General features: G+C 42.4%; 1 protein-coding gene across 1 annotated transcript in view; it reads left to right on the top strand.

Moving 5' to 3' along the window:
* Window positions 1-774: 774 nt before the first annotated feature.
* LOC126260630 (synaptic vesicle membrane protein VAT-1 homolog) overlaps window positions 775-23588 on the top strand; it is a 77244-nt gene continuing 54430 nt past the window's right edge. Inside the window, exon 1 of the mRNA XM_049957969.1 lies at window positions 775-819. Within this exon, the coding sequence (XP_049813926.1) occupies window positions 775-819 (45 nt within the window). The remainder of the gene's footprint in view (window positions 820-23588) is intronic.

Below are 23588 nucleotides of genomic sequence, written 5' to 3'. Positions count from 1 at the left end.
ACCGCACTGAATTTATCTCTTAAGATCACTTTTTATTCACTTACATAATTGACTCCATTCGCAGTTCCCATGCCCCTGAACATTACGGCGTTTTGACCCACGCCCAAAGTTCACTTTTAGGTAAATGTTTATTCACAAACATCGGAGAAAAAACGAACCAAAAGCTACTCATTGGTACTCGATAAAAAGCATTGGAACGACAATAACAGTGACTTAGAGCTTCAACAGAGCAGTCAACAATAATGATCTAACAATGCCAAAACGATCGACTGGTTCCACTCATAACTGTATACAGCAGGTATCAGGCGGCTCCAGCCGTCTCTGCTAGCGGTCCAGAGGAGTGCGAATGCGGATAAACAGATTGCTTGCAGTGATATCTAGAGATAAGCTTAACTGTGAAATTGAAGTACCAATGTGTGAAGGTGAGTTGAACTTTCTGATGCTTGTGAAATGCTGTAGGCTTCCAGTTACTTTACAAATGCGGTAAATTTTAAACTGTTTTTTATTATTTCTACGTACTTAGCCATTAACGTAATTTTCCTCACAATGTATGTATAGTTCTTTTACAAACAGATGAATGAGGACTCCCTAGTTCTGGACTGGTGGGAGTTGGTAGACGTCATTCGAATTTAGCCCGCTCTTGTTTTCTGTCTGGGCGCTGCCATTCTCATCGATCTAGTACAGAACCCTGCGAATTGATTAATGCGCCGTGCTGTGGAGTTTTTAGCAAATTATTGCTTTTATTGATGAATGCCCATTCGGATCTGGCCCGTCATGGGCAGTGCCGGATACTGCTTCCAGTTCTTGGAGAAGAGCAAGGTACAGGAAAGCAAAAACAAAGAATTAGTGTCGGCCTGCTTGGAGTATAACTTGATTTGTGACAGGGAGTGTATTGGCAGCACTGTATGACATAGGCATGACTTGGTTTCCCTCTCAACCCTCTGTAGCCCATGCGCTCGGAGTCGGTGGGCAGAGCTGCCTTACACCGCTGCCCACATCCTCCCCCCTCAATCCCCCCCCCCCCCCCCCCCGCAATTCGTTCATCTCCTTGAGAACAGGCTACGCCTCCTACACAAATAAATGGCAGAACAAGTGTTTGAGGGTTGGAGTCAAATGATTTTTAATTACCGAACATCATCAAATCTTTTCACGTAAACAGTATGTTAACAGTTGCTGAAATTTGGCAATGTTATTTTCCTTTTGATATATAGGACTTTATGCTCTACTTCGTACACATCAACTTAATTAGTTACAAGTTAATTTCATCTGGAACAATTTAATCCAAAGCAATGTATTACACAGTTTTAAATGATGAAAAGAATAATTAGTTATCCTATTAAATGAAAATGTGTAATGCTTATTTCAACTTTGGTATACCCTCAGAGAAGTGTGCACCTACTCCTGTGGGTAGCGTTTCTCTCTACGGTTATGTGCACGTTGGTTGTGTATCACTGATTTAGTTCAACTAATGAAAGTACTACAGACTGGTTTCATTCAAATGAATGAATGGGTGGATCATTCAACTAAATCACTGAAGAGCGGTTTTAGTTGAAAGAACGAATACAGAGTTCAGTGTTCAACTGACAGAAAAACTAGAGACTTGCTTGATTTGAAAAGAAAGAATTAAGTATGGAAAAGTATAAGGTAATGTGTTGGCTGTTTTCATTCGGTTGCTTCCAGTGAGTTGCTTCTCTCAGAAGAAATGAATGAGTAAATAAATCATCTCATTCGTAAAAATATAACAAAATTAGTCGATTTTTTTCATTCGTTGGCTCCCACAGACTGATTTCACTGAAAGCAACGGATGAACAGTCCAACTGATAACGAAAAACTACAACCAAATGAATCGACGGTTTTTATCCGGTTGCTCCTGGAGACTGACGAACTGAATGAGTGAATAAAGGAATGCATAATTAAACCGATATTTAAAACTACACCCGAATGAGTCGATTATTTTCCAACAACTGACTGAACCGATTGTTTTCAATCAGTTGTTCCTGTCACTACCATAGGGAGAGGACCGCCCATATTCTGTGTTGTGCTGCTGGGTGTTGGGTTTATGATCTATGCTTGTTATCAATTGACTGACGTCATACTGTTTGCACGTTGCTATGTAAGTAACCACACAGACCCACAGCTGATCATTCGCCGTGATGCCTCGCCGCCGTGTTTACAATTAGCGCCCTGCTATCTACAAATAACTGTATGATGTTGAGATTGCTCATAATATTGTTGCATTACTGGGATTACACATAACTGCGATAATTTGACAACATATTAACCCTTTGACGATCAGTGACATACACGCATTCCACCAACCAACTCGCTTCCCATCGCCCGTAGGGACAGAAATGTCCCAACCCTGGATGGCGCTGCAATCTCTTGTTGGGTTGACAATCTTTGTGAAGCCAACAGGTTCATTTGTGTGCTGTCTGGAGCTCTGGTTTTCACTTTCTTGTTACTATGGCTATAGTGTATCGAGCGTATCTCGTAAAGGTGGTTTCCACCATTTTTTATGAGAGGTAAAGTCATTGAAGATATTTACTATCTGTGTGGAGTCATTTGCTACAAATACACTTTCCGGGAAGGAAGTCATAAAACGTTTTGGCTGCCCTGAAGCCCATCGTGTTGATATGTCTGGGCGAATGCTGTACCAGAATGAATCATCCGACAAATTACTTGTTACTGACTGGAACAAAGATGAGTCCTCGTGCCAACACTGTTTCCCTGTGTTCCGAGCCATGTTTTATGAGACAGCTCTGTAAACGTTGCAGGAGTAGAACTTAAAAATAATTGCTCATCGGACGTGGGAAACAGAATACGTGCTGCGGGTGTTACTTTTGGACACATCTCCCATTGGGTCTTCCTGGATGAATCTCCGACACTACGCATCAAACAGGTGCTGTACGGAACAGTAGTTGTTTCTACCCTGCCCTATGGTTGCGAAAGCTGAATGCCGTAACGCAGTAATCGTAATAAACTAAAACACTTCAAATAGTAGAAGCTTACATACCTTAAGAACATCAAATGGGGTAACTTCATATCAAGCACAACTGTTCTTGAAAAGAAGTAGATGAACATTGTAGAAACCTCCGTGACTGGTCACTATATCAGATAGATTGGGCATCTCCAGTGGATGAGAAACGACAGACCTCCTCAACTAATTTTGTGTAGTGAAGTGAACACAGGTAGAAGGTCCCGTGGTGCTCCGCTGAAGCGCTACAAGGTTCAATTCAAGAAGAACCTAATGAATTCAAACACTCATTTTTAGAAATACAACTTTTATTCGCCTCTCCTTGAAATAAGATGCGTTATCTGACTCAAAAGTTGGCAACATTTGCCACGGTTGATGTGCAAGGTCACATTGAAAAGTAACAACTCCGATTTTTTATATGAAAACTTATAAAGGTTTTTAAATATAACAAATTTTATTAACATTCTACATTTTTGTTCCACATGTCTACATATTTATTTCTCAACAGTGTTACCCTAGCGATGAACACATGTCTGCCAAAGAGAGACCAGTTTGCTGATACCACCACTGTAGTATGACTTTGTTGACGGAGACACAGCCTCACCTCTGCCTGCATAGCTTCATAATTACCAAAGGGAGGTTGTCGTAGGTTTTCTTTAAGTTTTGGAATCAGATGAAAAGCGGATGGGGCCAAGTAGAGGCTGTATGGAGGGTGATCTATGACAGTGAACCCAAGGCGTCGGATTGTTGTGCCCAATTCACACAGGCATGGCGTGGCTCGGACGTGGCGCTGTTTTTCGCCACCTCCATGTTAACAAATGGAACAATTCACACAGAGATGCACTCGTCGCTTCGTGGGCTGCGGCAAGTCCGTTTGTCGTCATCAGTGGTGCACCGACGGGATGCGTGATGGAGACAATATAGGCCCTGAAATATCATATTTAGCCGCCGACACCGGGCAGGTGACTTTCAAGAAAATGTTTCCAGTGTACATTGCAGATGTACGTGTGCAGGCTGTAGACACACGGTTGACGAGATATGGATGTTTGGGTCTGCAAGTGAGTTGTGCTTGTAACACCATAGCTCTAATGCTGTACGGATTTATTTTGCTTTTGTTTCATTTAATGTTACATCATTGAGCTTCTGTAAGTGTGTTTGATAGAAATAGAGAACACAAAATTGAATACTCCTTTCTTTGTTAAAACTTTGATGTCATGATTTGATTGTATGCTGTGTAGCATATCTGTCATTTAAACTCTTTGTCCCACTTGGAGGGAACAAAACGTACTGCATATAATTGTAATTTTGTGTGAATAATTTTTTGTAGAGATGTCAATATGTGTAAATGTTTTGTTTCATTTAATGCATTTGGTTGCTGTTATGTAAACTGCTGATCCTCACTTAGGGCTCTTAGTTATTCTGTATGTAAAAGTTGTTGTGGTTCCCCTCGGGAACGGAACTGTGTAGCGCGCGCAAATTGTGGCTGGCCTAGGTAGAAAAGGTGGAACTGATAGGCAGTCGGGGACGAGCTACGAGTCGGGGACGAGCTACCAAACTGTGCACTGCCATGTAAAAGATGCATATTGTGCTGGTTCCGAGAGAGGCTTTTTCTGCTTCTTTCCAATGCCTCGGATGGATGGATAAATAGCTGGAACTATTCTGGAATTTGTATCTATCATCGCCACCAAGAAATGACAGAGTCCAGCAATTCTGCCTGCAATTCCACCTGCCAACATGCAGTTGCCACCACACTGCGCAATCATTGCATCGGAATGCTATAATGATGTACAGTGAAGGATCAGTTTAATCGATGTGTTAGTGTGTTCAAATATAAGGTAATTTATATCTGAATTTATATACCAATCTTGATTTTTCTCCTCATCATAACACCTCTCAGGTTCCTCTCCGTTTGAACTAAAGTGATTTCCGAGTGTCCTTACTGAAAGAAATTAAAAACCTAGAGTTTTGCTAATTGATGCCTCTTGAACATAGTAAAAGGGAAGTTAAAGTTAATGTGGCAAGAGAGTGGGTTAAAGTTAATGATGCTTGCTGAAAATAATTTTCCTAGTATAACTGCTTATTAATGAGTTGTTGCCTACTTCAAAATTAAAAGTTCTTAAGATTGAGGCTTATAAAGTTTTGCTTAGTGAATGATCACATTACTGCCTGTTGTAAATCGCAGAAGGTGAGTCAGTATCTTAGGTATATGTTAATTTTGTGTTTAACTGTAGTAAAAATGGAAAACTGCAGTTGTGAAACGTTATATACTTATGTTTGCTAAGTGTATGTTTCTCTTGTGTATAGGAAGTGCATATTAATAACAAAACAGGATCCACAGTTTGTCTATTGTATTAATGCTGGGTAATTAGTAACGGAAAGACCACTAATTATAAAAAACCATAATTTCTTTAAAGCCTGAAAGTAATAGGGTGTTTCGGTATCTCTTATAATTTTGCAAATAGTTTCTGCTGCTCTAACTGTTAGTTTCAATCTTACCGTAAACATATGTATGTGTCAGAGTTCATTGCACTCGCGTGTGACAAAGTATAGGTTGTGTTTATTCGTTAAAATTACTAATAACTATTTTCTTAAACGAGAATGTTAATCATTCTCTTGCCTAGTTAGGCTGGCGACCGTTTTTCTTTATCAGTTGAACAGTGCAGATAAGCAAAATTTTGTTCGTACTGTTCAAATATTTACGTAATTCTGACTTTCATTTTCGATAAGCCATTCCCGTTAGGTACAGCACGGTCAACCTAGCAAAATTCCTCTCAGAGGGTAACACAGCTCTGTTGCTTTATACCGTAATTGTTTTTACTAGTCCGCAGCTCGTGGTCTTGCGGTAGCGTTCTCGCTTCCTGCGCACGGGGTCCCGGGTTCGATTCCCGGCGGGGTCAGGGATTTTCTCTGCCTCGTGATGACTGGGTGTTGTGTGTTCATCATCATTTCATCATCATTGACTCGCAAGTCGCCGAAGTGGCGTCAACTTAAAAGGACTTGCAATACGGCGGCCGAACTTCCCCGCATGGGGCCTCCCGGCCAACAATGCCATACGATGATTTCATTTCATGTTTTTACTAGATAATTATATCTCATGACCTGCCTCCTACTTTAAGGCTATGGTATAGCAGTAGCAGACAGGAGTGTTATATGCTCTAATAGGGGCCACCGCTCGCGATAGGTGGTGACTCTGGGTTCGAGTCCTGTGATGGCAAAAATTTTGGGTTGGGTTGTTTGGGGGAAGAGACGAAACAGCGAGGTCATCGGTCTCATCGGATTATGGAAGGAAGGGGAAGGAAGTCGGCCGTGCCCTTTCAAAGGAACCATCCCAGCCTTGTGCGATTTAGGGAAATAGCGGAAAACCTAAATCAGGATGGCCGGACGCGGGATTGAATCGTCGTCCTCCCGAATGCGAGCCCAGTGTGCTAACCACTGCGCCACCTCGCTCGGTCACACAGATTTCCATCATTTCATTTTACAGGTGACGGTTATCCATAATCGCAACTGCGAACACATTTCATGAAAGCTACATCCGTATCTGGAGACAGTTTCTAAATAAAACTGTTATCTTTCACGTAAAAAATTAAAAACCACTGATCTGGGATTCGCACGTTATCTCTACTATGAAAAAAAATTATGTTTTCGACATCTTTAAGTCTGACATCATAGCGTAGTGGTGAACCGCTTTTATTTTCGCTGTTATCCACAGTTATTGTGATACTTTCCAAATAAGTATTTTGAGAAATTTACAGTGAAGAATCTAGTCATTGGTCAGTTTATGTTCGGTACGTTTTAGGTCATAGGTTGCTGTGTTCAAAATGATACCTCTTTCAGGTCCCAAGTAAAGAAGTTATATATTTTTGCTTTTGGTCGCGACGCGCTACAACACGCAACATTCGACGTTCTGGCCGTGCACTAAGCGGATTTGTTGCTCATGTTTATAAAGTCTGTTACAACCACATTTTAAGTTAATATTGCATTAAAGATTATTTTCATTTTCATCCTAAAGGTAGACGATATCTTACCCAGCGGCACAGTTAGCTATATACCATGTACGTAAATAGTTTTTGTCTACACTAACAGTTTAATTCACGAAAAATTCAGTAACTATTTTCGTTCACATATTGTCGAACAAATGGCGTGTGTTCCAGCAAACAATGAATGAGAAAAGGGATTCTGCTATTGATATACTGGTAACCGAAGTGGTCCTTGTTGTGGATTCGTTCTTTGTTCTGGATATTTTATGCTTACCTATTTGAAACGTACTTCATGCTTACCTATTTGGGTTTTCTTGATGCAGGCAGTGTACATCAGGTAAAACGTCATTTTGCACATTTTTGCAACAGTTACTACATAATTACTGATGTTGTATTTGACAAATAGCACTATTTTTTTATTTTCCTTGAGGTACTACTTTGGATCTGTGCAATTAAAACGTTGTTGTCCTGAAACACTCTAGATTCTCTCTGTTACTTATTGCAGCAATAGAAACCTTGTTTTGATAAAGTACAACAACACAGGTCAAAACACACAACGTTTATTGCAATTCAATCTGCACAAGCAGCAGAAGGAGGTACGGAAAAATTCAACATTATTCATGTTGCAATTACTCTAAACATGTTTAGTCAGTACTACATTTTCTGTCATCTGTTAATGCGTTTGCCAGACAGACGTGCAAATCCACTATTCGCTTGGTATTTGCTCACAGAAATTCCTTTCTTCAGTTGGCATACACTGACACATGTCAAGTAAAGCTTTCTTCTTGGCATTTTTTCTGGTAGAATTTTATCACTTAAGGTAGGCAAAACTGAAATGTTATCTTACAGCAGATTTCTTTTCCCAGTACTTCTGAGCTTCTTTGCAATGCTTTCACAAATCCACGGTTGCTGGATGTTAGGACTTCTTGTTCCCTGTAGTGTAGTAGGGTTATAAGATGAAATGTGTAGCCAGTCATACTCAGTGATACTGAATGAGCTTCTGTGTAACCCGTGATCTAGTGAGCTAAGATCGCTGAACCCCTCTGGTTACGTCTTGCACAGAAGAATCCGTCAGGGTTGCCAATGACTGCAATCCAGGTTTATGAGTGAAAATATTTTTGTTCCTCCTTGTGAAGGCAAGATCTCGATCACATGGTAGGAAGCTGTTCCCCATAGCGAGAAATTTCTGATCTACAGCAGTGAAATATTTATGTGTCATCAGATTTTGGAAAATTGTGGTCATATTTTGAACATCTCTCACAAAATCTGCAATATCCAGGTTTATCTTCAAATGAAAATCATCTGAAAAATAGAAATTATGATCGAAAAATTTCATTTTCGTTGCTTTTCTCTGAAAGCTGTCCTTCACTTTGTTTACCGCAATAGAGAAACACTTTTGAGGCATTTTATAAAAATGCTGGAAAAGTTCTGGGCACACGTCCAGTTCTTTCATTACATCGAATGCGTCATATTTGTTCCACTTTTTCAACAACAACAGATGTACACAATACCTTCTTCGCTGCGCGACATTTACGAGTTACAAAAGATTTAATGCATTGTGAGGTGTGCAACTGGATAAAACATCTGAACTGTCTTCTCAAGCTTAGGGTGTTAAAGAGACATTCTATATAAATATGAACCTGGTCCTGTAAGGCAGCTAATATTAGGTGCGAATCGTAACAAAAATAATAGTCACGTAACTAGACTGCAGGAATTGATAAAAGTGAAAGTTTGGGATCTATCCTAGTAAGACAAAACAGCTCTTCCCTTTTTCATTCTACATATAATTTATCAACTGTGCTTTCAGGGGTCAAGTTATACACAAAAATCATGTTCAACAAAATTTTTAACCCTTGGACATATTTGATTGGCGATTATTAAAATTGTTATATCTACATATGAAAAATTTTATCACAGGAGCGAATGATTCAAAATCTTCATCAGCTGACTTATGTCTACGATAATGTAGCTGGTCAGTGCACTGAGTTGGTGGAGAATAATTTTACTTTTTAAACCAATGAAAAACTCTCATGTACTCAATGTGAGGGTAAGTTAGTATCCCAGCTTTTGCTATTCAATGGCCAATACGTACACAGTTTGAGTGAGCAAAATCTCAACTCAACATTTACTGTGACCTAATGTGCGATGGTACTTTACCAAGCGGAATCTGCAATGGCGTTGTCGCCGTACTGGATCTGGAATGCTAATTCCCTATTCTGGCCTTGACTGAATTCACTCAATCTCAATTTTCCTGCTTCCTTAGTCGAAATAATGGCTATTGCACACTCGCTAAGGGTTGGAGTGATGGGCACAATTTCTTTGCCCACAAAAGCTCCCGCAGGAATAATTAACTACTGGTATCTCTTTGTTATCTGTCGCCACAATATGTGAAGCATATCGTCCACACTTCGCAGTAGCAAAGCTCTCAACGCCCTCGCTATTTTCCACGCACTTGTGCGGTCCGCGGTGAGACGCGAGAAATCTAGAAATTTTAGTTCTCAAAATGCTTTTATATAATGGGGATCTCCCCACTGCGTTGCGTCTACATCTCCCAGTATGGCTTCAGCCAATTGCCGTCTCATTTATTTTCCTTTCCGGGTCACTGCCTATCCCTGTTAAAACCATCCAGCCACTTACCCTTGGTCTCGGCCATATTTACGTTAAAAGGAATACTGTATTGTTCTGGCCTTATCCCTTTCTGCTCTGAAACTCGCTGTTGTCTTGTTAAGTGGGGTTTTCCAATGCCATTAACCACCTGCACGGTTCGTCTCCAAAAGGCTTTTCACTTTAACTTATTTATGCATGCCCCTGTCCAAATATTGGCAGATATTGTTCTGTTAGTTTTCGGTACATGACATTACTGCAACTGCTTTTTGTTGATGTAATATAATTATTATTTTCTGAGGATATCATACTGTGTCGTACTGTTATTGTGGATCAAGCTCATCTAAGGTCCGTAAAATCTGGATGCCTCACACATGCTGTCCCTTCTGAATTAATTTTGTGCTGCTGTGATCAAGGGTTGAGGTATTGCTCATTGCAGTGCAAAATTATAAAATCAATTAATTATAATCATTGTCTAGCTACTGCTCTATTTTATACTAGATGCTGCTGTTGTTGTAATATTCCATTTTGATTTGAAATGTATTGCCTTACATGGCATTTTCTATTTGGATGATTATTATATGGCTTTACAGTCTTTCATAGTAGTTCTTTGACTAATTGTACATTTTTCTCTCATGTACTTGTGGTTAACTTCTATAAAAATGGGCCATCTGCACTTTAGATTCTCTCTTTACAATAACTTCAGGCATTCCACAATTCTCAAACATTAATGATATTGATGATTACGAAAGATGAGTGAAGTTAAGGAAGCATTTGTTTCTTTTATCTCCATTCTCAACAAGTAAATACTACATCAATATTGAATTGTTATCATATTTAAAATAGTTAATATTTTTGCTTAACACAAACTTCATAGTCATTCACATTATTTATCATTAAAACACGTTTCCAAAATATCTACAATACACAAATTGTTATTAACATCATTAGATTTAATAGACATTTACAAATTTATACATGAAATACAAAATTTAAAACATGGGACATTTATGAATATACTTTAACAATTTACAAATTGTCATATAAAATACAAATGGAACACATGAAGTACTATTTCTCAGTGGTACAGGTGCAACTGAATATTTACAGGCATCTCAACTCATTGCTGGAGTTATTATCTTTTGTGCTCTTTAAAATATTACAATGACTTTGTCACACACATCACTTTCTTTCCTAACGTAGTTTACACTTTAAACTTTGGGCTGGGTTTGCTTCCTGATGCTGCTGTCGATCAGTGGTGGTTGAGGATGCTAGTCAGTTGTAGACTCGATATGATGTTGATGAAGATTATCGACATTTACAATTCTGAGTGTGCGATCACGAATGGCATTACATGGTTAATTCCATGTTGCATTGTTTTGACGACAAACTGCTCATCCAAGGCAATGCCATGATGTGACAACAAAGGTGGCCTTGTCCTTTATTGACATTGTTGCTATCGAGGTTGAAGAGTGTAGCCCCTAGATGATTGCTACAGTTTGATGTCCCCATTATGTGTACTCTGTTTGATGGTTTGACCGCCTTTGGTTGGTCTGATAGTTAGGATGAAATAACTGCCACGGTTTTATCGGATATTGCCTTCTTTTGATTCGGCCAAATCTCATACTGGTTTAAGGTATAGGATTTAGAAAGGAATCTTGCTGTCTTCTGTCCTCATCTTGGGACCCCTTCTTCTCTTCATTTCTTGTGGTGTCTTCATGTCTTCTTTCTTGGAACTTGCAACTTCTCGTGCCTAGGGATACAATATGTTATTCAGTGAAAGTTATTTGGAAGTATTGCCAGTAATGTTGTTATGAGGTATAGTCAAGTTTGAATAGATAATTTCGGAAGTGATATATTTGCTTTCAGTTATCAGATTCTCCATTTGGTATTGAGAGAAATGTTTTGAGTTAATTTTCCAGGTGGTTGTACTATGGAGCTGTTACCGACGGTTTGCTAATGTTAGTCGCTTCTATTGTGTCGCCACTAACGGTGTCGCTTCACTTTCCTTGCAGGTGTGTGTTCTTTGTCCCTCGCTGCTGCTGGTTTTCCCCATATTCTCGCTATTGGGGTGAGGTGTGGGACAATATTCTTCAAAATACACCTAGGTCGGTCTCCACATTAATCTGAAGTGTTAGTCAGTAAATCCCTTACTTCAGTCTCTGGTCTGTTGCCAATGCCCTGTTGTGCAATCGTATAAACTCTCACACTCAGACTGTAGCTTCCCGTCGACTTTCCGCTTCTGTTGTTAGCTTGTACTCCTTCCGCAAACGATTGTAGTGATGTGGCACTGCGTGTGTTCTCTATTTCACCTCATTACCAATACTTACAAGTTTCTTTACCTACATTTTCAATGAACTTTACATCGAATATCTACATGAATAATAGAATGAATATTGAAATAGTTTTTACCAGTACTTTACAGAAATTTATTATTTACACCTTAGGTTATTTCATTTTTAATGGTTCCTTCACTTCGTGAATGAGCATGGATTGTTGATAGGTAGGTTAGTTAGTACATGCTAGTAGTTTTCTTTCATTTTCTTCTGACCTACTTTAACGATTTAAATTATTAGTATTATTGTACCTGTATTTGAATATTTACATGTTTGTGGCTCATCCAGTCTGTCTCTTGAGATCTGCTACTATCTGAAACACATCTACATTCGTTTGCTGTATCATCTGTGATCCATTTATATCTTAATTTTCATGCCTAATTGCCATATGACCACCGCAAGTATTCCTATCCAATGCATCTGTAGAACAGCACGACATTCTTCAGGAAATAATGATGACGAATGTCAACGGAGTTCTTGTCTTTGCAGTTATGTTTGACTTTTAACACCTCTGTATCTTTGTTATGTTCGAATAAGTCATTGTCACCATTGCAACAATTGAATAACGGCTCTGATATCTCTGTTAACGCACTCCCACTATGTACTATTCCGTTAACGACAACACCCTTGACTGTTACATGAAGTATCGGACTTACTTCCAAAGTACTCTCGTCTGTGACTTCCTGCATTAATGTGTCTTCTATTACTTCGTAATTTAACCGATGTATGCGTGTCTGTTCTGTCACAACTGGATGTTTATGGGCGTTCATAGTTGCGTCGTCTTCCAACAACACTGGATAGTCTTCATTGAGAGTTTGAGGAGAAGTATTTCCCCTTTTTAAATTGTCCAATTGTATTCACCCTGCTTCTAGATCAGCTTGTACCATAACCAATCTAGATTTTAAATCCTCATTTCCACACCTTTCTACTTCCTTTAAGTTTTTCTCCTCGTCATGCAACTGGGTAATCGTGTTTAATTTGGATTTTAGATCCAATTAATAATTTAGTCCGATTGTCAGACATATTCTCTACCCATACTATTCCGCAGGAACTATCTACTTCAATTTCACTACAAGGCAAACTACTTCTGACAGTCATAAATACTCCATTAAGTTTTTCTCCTCGTCATGCAACTGGGTAATCGTGTTTAATTTGGATTTTAGATCCAATTAATAATATAGTCCGATTGTCAGACATAATCTCTACCCATACTATTCCGCAGGAACTATCTACTTCAATTTCACTACAAGGCAAACTACTTCTGACAGTCATAAATACTACATCACCAGCTGTATTTAATCTATCCTTTCTGAGCATTGTTAGGTCGTTTGAAAAAATTTCAGCTGAACTTATTTCCGGTCAAACTATTTCAGCTTCAGTGCTTTCTATTAGGACCTGGAGCTCTGGTTCTTTCCCATCACAGCTACAATTTACAACTACAACACCAATAGTTTCTACAACTATCTCACTGTGTCTTACGGGCTCCCTTTTACACGCACGTCCTTTCTGTGGTTCCCTGAGACCCTCTAACCTAAAAAAAAACGCCCAGTCCCTTCCACACAGCCCCCGCTACCCGTGTAGCCGCCTCCTGTGTGCAGTGGACTCCTAACCTATATAACGGAACCTGGAAACTCAGCACCCGATGGCGCAAGTCAAGGAATCTGCAGCCTGCACGGTCACAGAACCGCCTCGGCCTCTGATTCAGACCCTCCACTCGGCTCTGCACCAAAGGACGACAGTCGGTTCTATCGACTGGCGGGATATCCAAAATGGTAGGTTACGTTTCTCGGAATCGAATCCTTTTCCTTCTGAGGGGAAAGCCCAAATGCATCCTCCATCCCTTACACAGGGAAACTGTTCAGCTGCAGGAGACGCAGGTTATGTTTGTGTACTTTATTTAATTTGGGTAGGAAACTAAAGTAAATATTGGTCCTAACTACGTAATTAATCATAATAATTGGGCCTAATTACACATCTTTAGACATAGTACTTTATAAGGACCGCCTAAAATCGGAGTACAGCCCAAAAAATGACGATATCATAAAATTGATGTTATCCTTCTGGGAAAAAACAATTGACAATACAACTCGAAACTAATGGGAGACACACTCAAAATAAACTCTACATAGAAGGATCCCTTTATTTACAAACTGGCGGGAAAGATGCTGTAGTGGAAGGTACTATCTTTACTTTTGGCGGGAAACGTGTTCAACTGAGAAGATGTTGCTGTTAGCCATAGAGGAAATTAACAAGTGTATTACTTGTAACCAAATATCAGAGGACTGTCTATCACTGTTTCACGTCCGAGTTCGCTACAGACGCCTCCTGCTGCATTGCTCGACAAACACCCTGCAGCCATGGTGCTCGAAATTCAAGTAAACGATGCTTTCTTTGTATCTTGACAACTTCGTCCTATTCCACTGCCACCACGAGGTCCTCTTGGTATAGCTGCTGCATAACGTGTACATAGTAAGATGGAATAGGGCCGTAAACCATCACTGAATTGTAGGAAGGCCAATACATGCTACTACAGCTGTTGGAAAATGCTTCACTGTTCTAATTACACATCGAAATTGTCGTAAGATAACCAGCACTTATAAACAACGGGCCATAATGCGACACATGTGCTGGGAATTGAGAAAATTCTTTGTAATAACAAAACTATCACGAAAGCTAACCCCTAAAGATTGCACCAGGAGAAAATGGCGGCAATTGCATGTGTATCCACATCGATGTGTGGTCACAGATTAACCAACTTTTCTTATCTCCCCTCCCACCACCCCTCATCCCTCCCTCTTCTTATTGCAGGTAGGGATACAGGCCTGTTCTATCCTGTCGCCGATGGTGCACAGAGATCCGTCTGGTAGCAGTCATATACTGATTCTGGTCTGCGGAAATCAGTCACAGATAGGCAAAAGACTCTGGAACAGGACGCACCCTGCAAGCCGTTAAACATATTTCTCAGAAAGACTGGCTGCCCTAGAACAATAGTGAAATACATGACTATCCATCACAGATGAAGAAGTGAGCAGTCAATAGTGTCCTGATTTCAAGCGTTCTGGATATCCCGGCGGTTGGGTAAGTAAAATCAGGGTCATGTAGGAAAAAATATTAAAATAATATAAGAGGCGTACAAAAAAAAAAAAGAGCTGGAGACATAATTACAGAAATCAGTATCTGTATGTTAGAAGTATTGACCCTGGCTGTTGGGACACTTGTCCCATTGTGACACAAGGCCGTGAATGGCTGTCTCATAAAATTCTCGGGGCTGCAACGTTAACCAGTTCCGCACGTACAGCTGGACGTCGTCGTCTGAGGTGAGTTGTTTGCCCCTATGCTGACGTTCTTCTTTGACCAAAATGACACCCTCCTGATTCACTTCCTGCAGTACGAGACAACAGTGAATGCCCAGCGCTACTCGCCAACCTTGACCACCCTTCGCCAAGCGATCAAATCAAAACGACCAGGCAATCTCACCCATGGGGTCATTCTGCTCCAAGACAACGCAAAGCCTCGTACGTCCAACACAGTCTCGGCACACCTCCAGAAATTCAAATGGGAGGTTCTCGGCCACCTTCCATACAGTCCGGACCTCTCCCCCTGTGATTACGCCATTTTTGATCCCCTTAAAAAGGCTCTGAGGGGCAAACGACTCACCTCAGACGACGACGTCCAGCTGTACATGCGGAACTGGTTAACTCTGCACCCGTGGGAATTATTTGAGACAGCCATTCACTACCCTGTGTCACAGTGGGACAAGTGTCTCAACAGCCAGGGCCAATACATCTAAAATTCAGATACTGGTTTCTGCAATTATGCCTCCGGCTCATTTCTTTTGAACGCCCCTTATACATCCTGCATAAATCAGATACTAATGGATCTTTTTATTGGTCGTCTCATATAGGTACGAAAAGGGTGTTACTGTACTTTCAACTAATTAGTTTGAACTACTTTTCAAGATCACTTGATTACCCCTTTCCCTATCCGAAGTACATGCGCATGGATCATTGTACATAGGAAATGTCTTAGGATTTTTGGTATGTTAGCGAATAAGAGAAGAAAATAATCTAGCATAAAATCTTTATTAATTTTTGCATATACATTTACATACGGAAAACAACATATTTATGTTAGGTGTAGTTTTAATAACGTCGAATTTCATTTAAACTTATAACTTAAATCCACATCTGAATCATCTATTTCTTTCTCCAGCCAAACGGGAGCGGCCCGCGAACAACAAACGAATGGGAAAGGACGGACTCGAACAACGACGGACTACCGAGCGAGACCTTACGAACGACAACATGCAAGAAGCAACAGGATCACAAGCGACAACCTCACGAATCCACAACGTCCATTCGTCATGGAAACAAAGTGAAGTAAACTGCGGTCTGTAGGCGAGATGTCGATAGACTCACGCGAATATCAGACTGCTTCGCTGACCTTTTTTTCCTTTATTGTTATTTAAACACCTTTACATAAGGTGGGCTGGCAGCAGCATACTACGCTGCTCTTCAGCCACAAGTTTGCCAATGAAAATACAAAGAAGACACATAACATACTGAACAAAGTGGCGGGCAAAAAACAGTAGACACAGAAACGCAATGCGCACAAACACTGACGATGTAGACAGTACAGGTGAACGAAGGAGCGTGACAGAGAAGAACACTAAACCACAAGCACGATGGCACACACACGAGAAACTGATGGCAATATCCACTTAACGTGTGCGAGTTCGGGGACCTGCCAAGAGGGGAAGAAGGGGGGTGGGGGTGGGGGCAGAAGGGAGAACAAAGATGCCAATGGCAGAGGAGATGGTAGGAGGTATGGGGGTAGGGGAAGCGTGGGGGAGGAGTGGGGATAAAGGGAGGAGGGAGGGAAAGGGGAGAGAAGGGAGAGAGGGTGCCCTAAGGAAAAAACACAGGAAGTTGGAGGGGAGGATCAAAGTTGATAGGAGGGGTAGATGGAGGGGAGGAGGGCATCATTAGGGAGGGGGAGCTGGCGGAAGCCACCTTGGGAGAGGGTAAGGGGGGTGGAGAGACAGAGAGCAGGTGGGATGTGGAAATACAGGCGCGGCAGCGGATGGGGGCGGGAGAGGATGTGAGAGACAAGTGGGTGAGGGGATCTAGATTACAGGAGGTGTATAGGATCCATACCCGTTCGAGGAAGAGGAGGAGGTGGGAGAATGGAATAAGATCGTACAGGGTCCGCATGGTGGAGGGGAGACAGATACGATAGGTGAGGTGGAGATCATGGCGTTCCAGGATTTGAAGGGCTTTGTAAAAGGTAGGGGGAGCGGAGAGCCAGGCAGGGTGGGCATAGCAGAGGATAGGGCAGGGATTTATAGGCATGGAGGATGGTGGAGGGGTCCAGACCCCATGTACGGCCAGAAAGGCGGAGGTGATGGAGTCAGGAGCGTGCCTTGGCTTGGATTGTCCGGAGGTGGAGGGTCCAGGAGAGGCGACAGTCAAGGGTGACGCCAAGGTACCTAAGGGTGGGGGTGAGGGCGATAGGACGGCCATAGATGGTGACATAGAAATCGAGGAGGCGGAAGGAAGGGGTGGTTTTACTTACTATGATCGCCTGCTTCGCTGAGTGAGAGGCAGGCGCCTAAATACAGGGTGGGGTATGTCGCTATTGCCAGCTGGGACCACGTGCTCCACCGTGACCCCCTCATGTTGTATGCGGGCCACGAACGCGTGCAGCCATGGCTTATGTTGCGAAGGCTGCAGAGACCTCTTGTGGTAATCGTGGTAATCGAGGTCCACGCCGTCTAGTGTGGATTCGAAACCCATGGCTCTTGGTACTAGACATACCTTTCATAAGCGAGAGTAATCAGACAGAGATGATGTAGGAGGTGATGGCGGTGAGGTCCAGCGGGAGCACCCAGCTGTGGAGAGAGGGCTTGTTGATACTGATACATGCTGGAGCTTTAACCACGGCCTACCTGCGGGGTGGGTGATCGTTGCCCTTCCTCTTCTGACTGAACCACCCCCAGATGCCAGAGGGTACGTGATGGAGCAGGGTCCAGCACTGCAGTGGCCGCAGCTGCTGCCACCTCTCTCAGAGCCACGAGCTGCGCCTTACACGGCAGTGCACGCTACTCGGGTATGCCTTTGACACCCGCCCCCAAATCTAGTGCTCTAGACACCCATTTCACAACGAGCTGTTGTAATATGTTGCTAACGCATCTGTAACAGATGAATAACGAAAGATAGGATTAAGTACAATGCTCAAATTCTTTTAAATACATGCTGTAAATAAATAAGTTAAGTACATCAGAATTCCACATTGATAATAATTATATGCTCTAACGACGGCAGTTGCTTTGTAATCACATTTCATACTTGGGGTCCAAGGATTGAGCACTTCAGTCTGGCTTTCTGGTATTTCTCCCACTCAGTATAGTACTTCCCCTTCCTCGTATAAAAGGGCGACATGGCGCTGCTTTTCAGCTCCCTCAACAACTGCCCACTCCAGTGTTTCACCCTTACCAGAACTGCCATAGAGCCATCAATCCATTTCACTGAAGTCGTCTACAACAAGATATTAATTATAACAAACAACAACAGAAATAGTTACTGAAATTTCTAGATGTAGATTATACATAACTATAAAAAAAGTCATACCAGATGGTAGTGATGACTGCAGGTCATCATTCTCGACTCACACCCCTGTTAGATTCTTCTCTTGCTCCATAGCAACATCTACAAAAACAAAGAATATATGTCTCTCACATGTGTACAATAATGAAAAAATAAATTTTCTAACAAGTATATATTACAAATGTACTTACGTTCTTACCACCACTACTTTTTGGGCTCCAGCAGCTGATCAAGTTCGGTCAGCTGGCGCTCTATGCTGCAAAAGCAAGATAAAATTTTTTCTAAACGCTTTTTATTATTTGAAAACAAATGGTTCAAATGGCTCTGAGCACTATGGGACTCAACTGCTGTGGTCATAAGTCCCCTAGAACTTAGAACTACTTAAACCTAACTAACCTAAGGACAGCACACAACACCCAGCCATCACGAGGCAGAGAAAATCCCTGACCCCGCCGGGAATCGAACCCGGGAACCCGGGCGTGGGAAGCGAGAACGCTACCGCACGACCATTTGAAAACAACATGAGCTTTTTTCTGAACATGTAAACTATCACACACAGAATTTGAAAATCTGCTTACATTGCTGTTTCCCAACTTCCAGCTGATGCTCTAGGTCAGCTAGTATTTCGGGAATGAATGCTGCAACAGCAAGAAAGAGAACTATAGCGATTATGCAATGTACCACAATATCGAAAATTTGAATAGTTTGCTATGAAATTTTATAAGTGTCGCCTTGTGAACTCATAATTTTCTTATAAACACTTACATGGCCATTTTCTATCACCACTGCCGCTGGCGCTGCTACTGGCTGAAAGTTTCATCTTGTAACAAGCACACGAACTCAATTAGGCATTGCCGCAGACAGGCCGCTGAGAGTTGTGTGTGTGTGTGTGGGGGGGGGGGGCGGGGGGTTGAGTCTTATATACCTTCAAGCTCCACTCTCCATTTTGCTTAAGAGCAATTGTAATTCAGAATGTCATGTCTGCAAGTGAGCGGGGAGCTATCTTCTAAAAAAAAAAAAAAAAAAAAAAAAAATTCTGTGACAAGACAGATAGATGGAACCTTCAAAAACATCCTTTGTTTGCAGGCAAGTGACAGCATGTTGCTAGAAAATAGGACACAGTTTATATCTTTCGAAAACACCCTTTGTTCATTCAGGGACACACAGATAGCCTGTCACTTCCTTTGATTCTGCTGCAGGTGGCTGGAAGCATTGTCTTTTGTTTGTAGGAAGTTTGATTTGTTCGAAATCAGGCTTTGTCGTCAGCTGCATCCTTTGAAATACATGTCATTGTTTGTCATGGCACAGCTGCGAGAGGAAGACGCTAACTTACGCAAAAAGAATGTATTGTTCGTTCTAGAGGTTGTAGCAGGCACCCACCACCACACGCTTAGAGAACTGTGGCTCACATTGAAATCGTCTGCCGCTTCCGTTTGATCGCTGGCTGGGCGCAGGACAATTGCGGTCCCATGCAAGGTGGGTGGCGCAGCGCGGACGCAGGGGGCAAGGGAGACGGCCAGGTCCTGTAGGCTGAGCCCTCACCGTCACACAAGGCATCTGATACCCGGCCTGGTTGGGTCCCATGGTTCCGCTGCCGGCCACCAGATACTGTGACAACTGGCGCACATGGTGCAGCTAGTGTGGCTGCTCATTCAGTGACAGATGAGTACAATGTGTAGCAGCAACTTGAAGCATCACTGTGTTAGCACCTGGCGGCGCACCGTGGAGTGTTTTAATGGCAGTTTGATTGCAGTATTCATTGCGATTGGAAGGTAAACAAGACTAACCTATGAAATGAGAGTTATGTCCTCTGCTGTACGTAATTCCCCAATTTCCTGTCCTCCGAATTTTTTGATTTCAACTATCTATTCCCACTTTGTAAACAATTTCCATCACCAATTTCCATTTTATAAACAATCTCCATCAACAATTTACGTTAATATTACATAATCTGATTTGACAATTGAATTTTACCGCCAAGATTCAGAATTACCCGAAAAATTCGAAATTCGCAACAATAGGGAAGGCTGAGCAGGTGTAGCAGAGGGGAAAGGTAGGGTGTGAGGATCCATGTGCTGGCTGGGGAGAATGTTTGACGTCATCAAGGGGTGGGGGTAGTTAAATGATCAATTTAATTAACTTTTATAATTCATTTGATAGCAATTGATATCAAAAGTACACCAGTACCTCCATTGTCCCACTACTTGTGAAATGCGAGATACTTGAAACAAGAATGTATAAAACATCCTATTTCAATTAGTGCAAGCACTTCTGTAGCCGAAGTCATTTATTTACTGCATAATTACTGCTAAATTTTCTGTACTTTTTGTATAAGTAGTGGTGTTCGTGCATGTGAGCATGTGTGTGCATCTGTGTTTGTGCTCAATGCACAATATTTATGAAGGAATTATGTATTCCACAATCACAAATTTTATAGGGTGAATAAATAAATAAACAGGGACTGACTGTGGATAAGAAAGTGCCATAGACAATGGTCTTACGGTTTACTAGTCCACTTTCCCTGGCATGTTGACAAAACCAAACAAAGTCATTCCTGAATTATCCGTAACATCGAATAGTACAGAACATACATCTACGAAATTACAAGAACGAAAAGCTTTTAAGATATATGAAGGTGAATGTAAATGTCGTATCCTGCCCACTGGTCTAAAATAGTGTGCCTAGGAAGCTGTTTTCTTGGATAGCTAGACAATTCAAGCAAATCTTATTATTACAATAAGTTAAATTGACAATAATTAGCTCTGTGTTTTCACAAAGAGGTGCTGCAAGCAACTGGCGGCATGCAGATAATCAATGTCCTTAGGTATAAACAACTTCAATGCAAGCAAAACAAAACAGTACATAAGTCACAGCTAAAACGTTTGGATGACAGCTCGTCTTCTAGCGCTCCCGCGGCTAGGCGGAGCGGCGCTTATATTCTCTTCGTATAGGGGCCGCTTCTGTTTGTGGTGTCGTACTAGTCAGCGTATTATTGGCTGACATCGTCTCACAGCCCTCTCTGCTGTATGTTTCCAGGCCGACGTATCGGCGCTTGATGCTACGCCGGAACATTTCTCCCCCCCCCCCCCCCCAAAAAAAAAAAAAACAGCTGACCGTCGTCGTGTACGGAGCGCTACAACGGCGGGAGAGGCCGGAGGGTGGACGCTGCGCTGGACCGGAAGTTGTGGCTGGTGTAGGGGACGTCAAGTTTCTAGTCGTACCCCGCCATCCGGAATTCGCTCTGTAGGAAATCTTCCCCGGAAAACGACCAGAAGGGTACACGTCCACTTCCGGAAGCTAATAACCAAACCACATGGGGAAGCTGTCGGTGTGGGCGGGTCCAGCGCCATCGGTAGGACGACAGGAGGCTGAGGAGGCGAAGACTCTATGGGGTCGTCCTGCAGTATCGGGATGACATCCTCTGGCAGCTGCTGTAGCCGAGCTGTCCTTGGGATCCATGAGTCTGGGGAAAGAAACACAGAAGGATCACCGTCCATAAGACAGTGGCGAATTTGACTGTGACGCCGGCGCTGCAATCCGTCTGGGCCTGAAAGCAGATACATGGAAGCGCCAAGTCGACGGACGATCCCGCCTCGCGCCCACCGTCTGCCGCCGCTATGAACCACGTAAAAGACAATTTCATGCGATGCGAAACGATACCTGCGGCCTTCCTTCGGCGCCGGACGCTGAGGAGGGTGGAGCAGGTGGAGCAGTGTCCAATGGCGCGGCCGTGAAGGTGGTCCATCTCGTGGGTGCGAACGATAGGAGGCGAGAAACTGTTGCAATCCTTGACCCCTGGTGTGTGCGGAGCGAAGTTTGGTCATCTGCTGTTTAAGGTTCTGACAAAACGTTCCGCTTCGCCATTTGACTGTGTATAGAACGGTTTCAAATTCATTTGACGTGAACGGACGGCCGTTGTCTGACGCTATGACTTCAGGAAAATCTTCGAGGCAAAAAATAGACGACAACACCTGAATTGTGCTACGTGACGTTGTCGAGTTCATTGGCACAGCAAAATGGAAACTTGCTATATGACTCAACCACAGTTATCCAACGAGTGTTGCAAAAATGTCCTGCAAAATCTATGTGCACACAATGCCACGGTGATGGCGGCTTAAACCAAGCAGAGAATTTTTATTGCAGAGCGGACTGAATTTCCGCACATGCGTGACACTGTGACGTCAACTGCTATCTTTGGATGTCCATACCCTGCCAAGTACAGTGTCGACGCGCTAACTGTTTCATACGAACAATGCTCCAGTGTCCTTGGTGAAGTAACTGTAACACTTCTTTTTGCAAAGATTTAAGGATCAACAGACGTGACTGTCCACTGTGATTCTGAACAAGAGTCACTCTTTGCTGTATAGCGAGGCTATGCCAATGTTCAAAATGGTTCAAATGTCTCTGAGCACTATGGGACTTAACTTCTGAGGTCATCAGTCCCCTAGAACTTAGAACTACTTAAACCTAACTAACCTAAGGACATCACACACATCCATGCCCGGGGCAGGAATCGAACCTGTGACCGTAGCGGTCGCGTGGTTCCAGACTGAAGCGCCTAGAAGCGCTCGGCCACACCGGCCGGCTATGCCAATGAGCAAAGTATAGGCACACTACGGGGTTCTTTATGCTATGCAAGGAACTAGGCCAAGATGGGCAAATGTATGTTAGCAAAATGTTCAAATTTGAAATAGCTTTCGTGGCTTGTGCAATTTTTCTATAGTTCAGCGGAAAAGATTGAAGCAATTCAGAATCCAGAGCATCGATGTGACAACAAGATGCAGCAGAAGCGGCAAAGTCTGTATCAGGGCCAATCGGAAGACGTGAAAGTGCGTCCGCATTACCGTGTTGAGCTGTCGGACGATACACAATCTCGTTCTGGTATTGACACAACAACAAAGCCTATGTTAGCAAGTTTCGGGCGGTTCGTACAGGAATCGCTTTCGTCGGATGAAACAAGGGCTGCAAAGGCTTTTGATCCGTTGCTAGGTAGAGTTTTCTGCCATACGAATAGTGGGGGAATTTGGTGATATCATATACAACAGCCAAAGCCTCTTTCTCAATTTGTTAATAGTTACACTGAGCTTTGGAC

This window comes from Schistocerca nitens, chromosome 5, assembly GCF_023898315.1.
Source record: "Schistocerca nitens isolate TAMUIC-IGC-003100 chromosome 5, iqSchNite1.1, whole genome shotgun sequence".
Taxonomy (NCBI): domain Eukaryota; kingdom Metazoa; phylum Arthropoda; class Insecta; order Orthoptera; family Acrididae; genus Schistocerca; species Schistocerca nitens.
The sequence above is the reverse complement of the archived record's forward strand: the minus strand, read 5'-3'. Positions and strand labels throughout refer to the sequence as shown.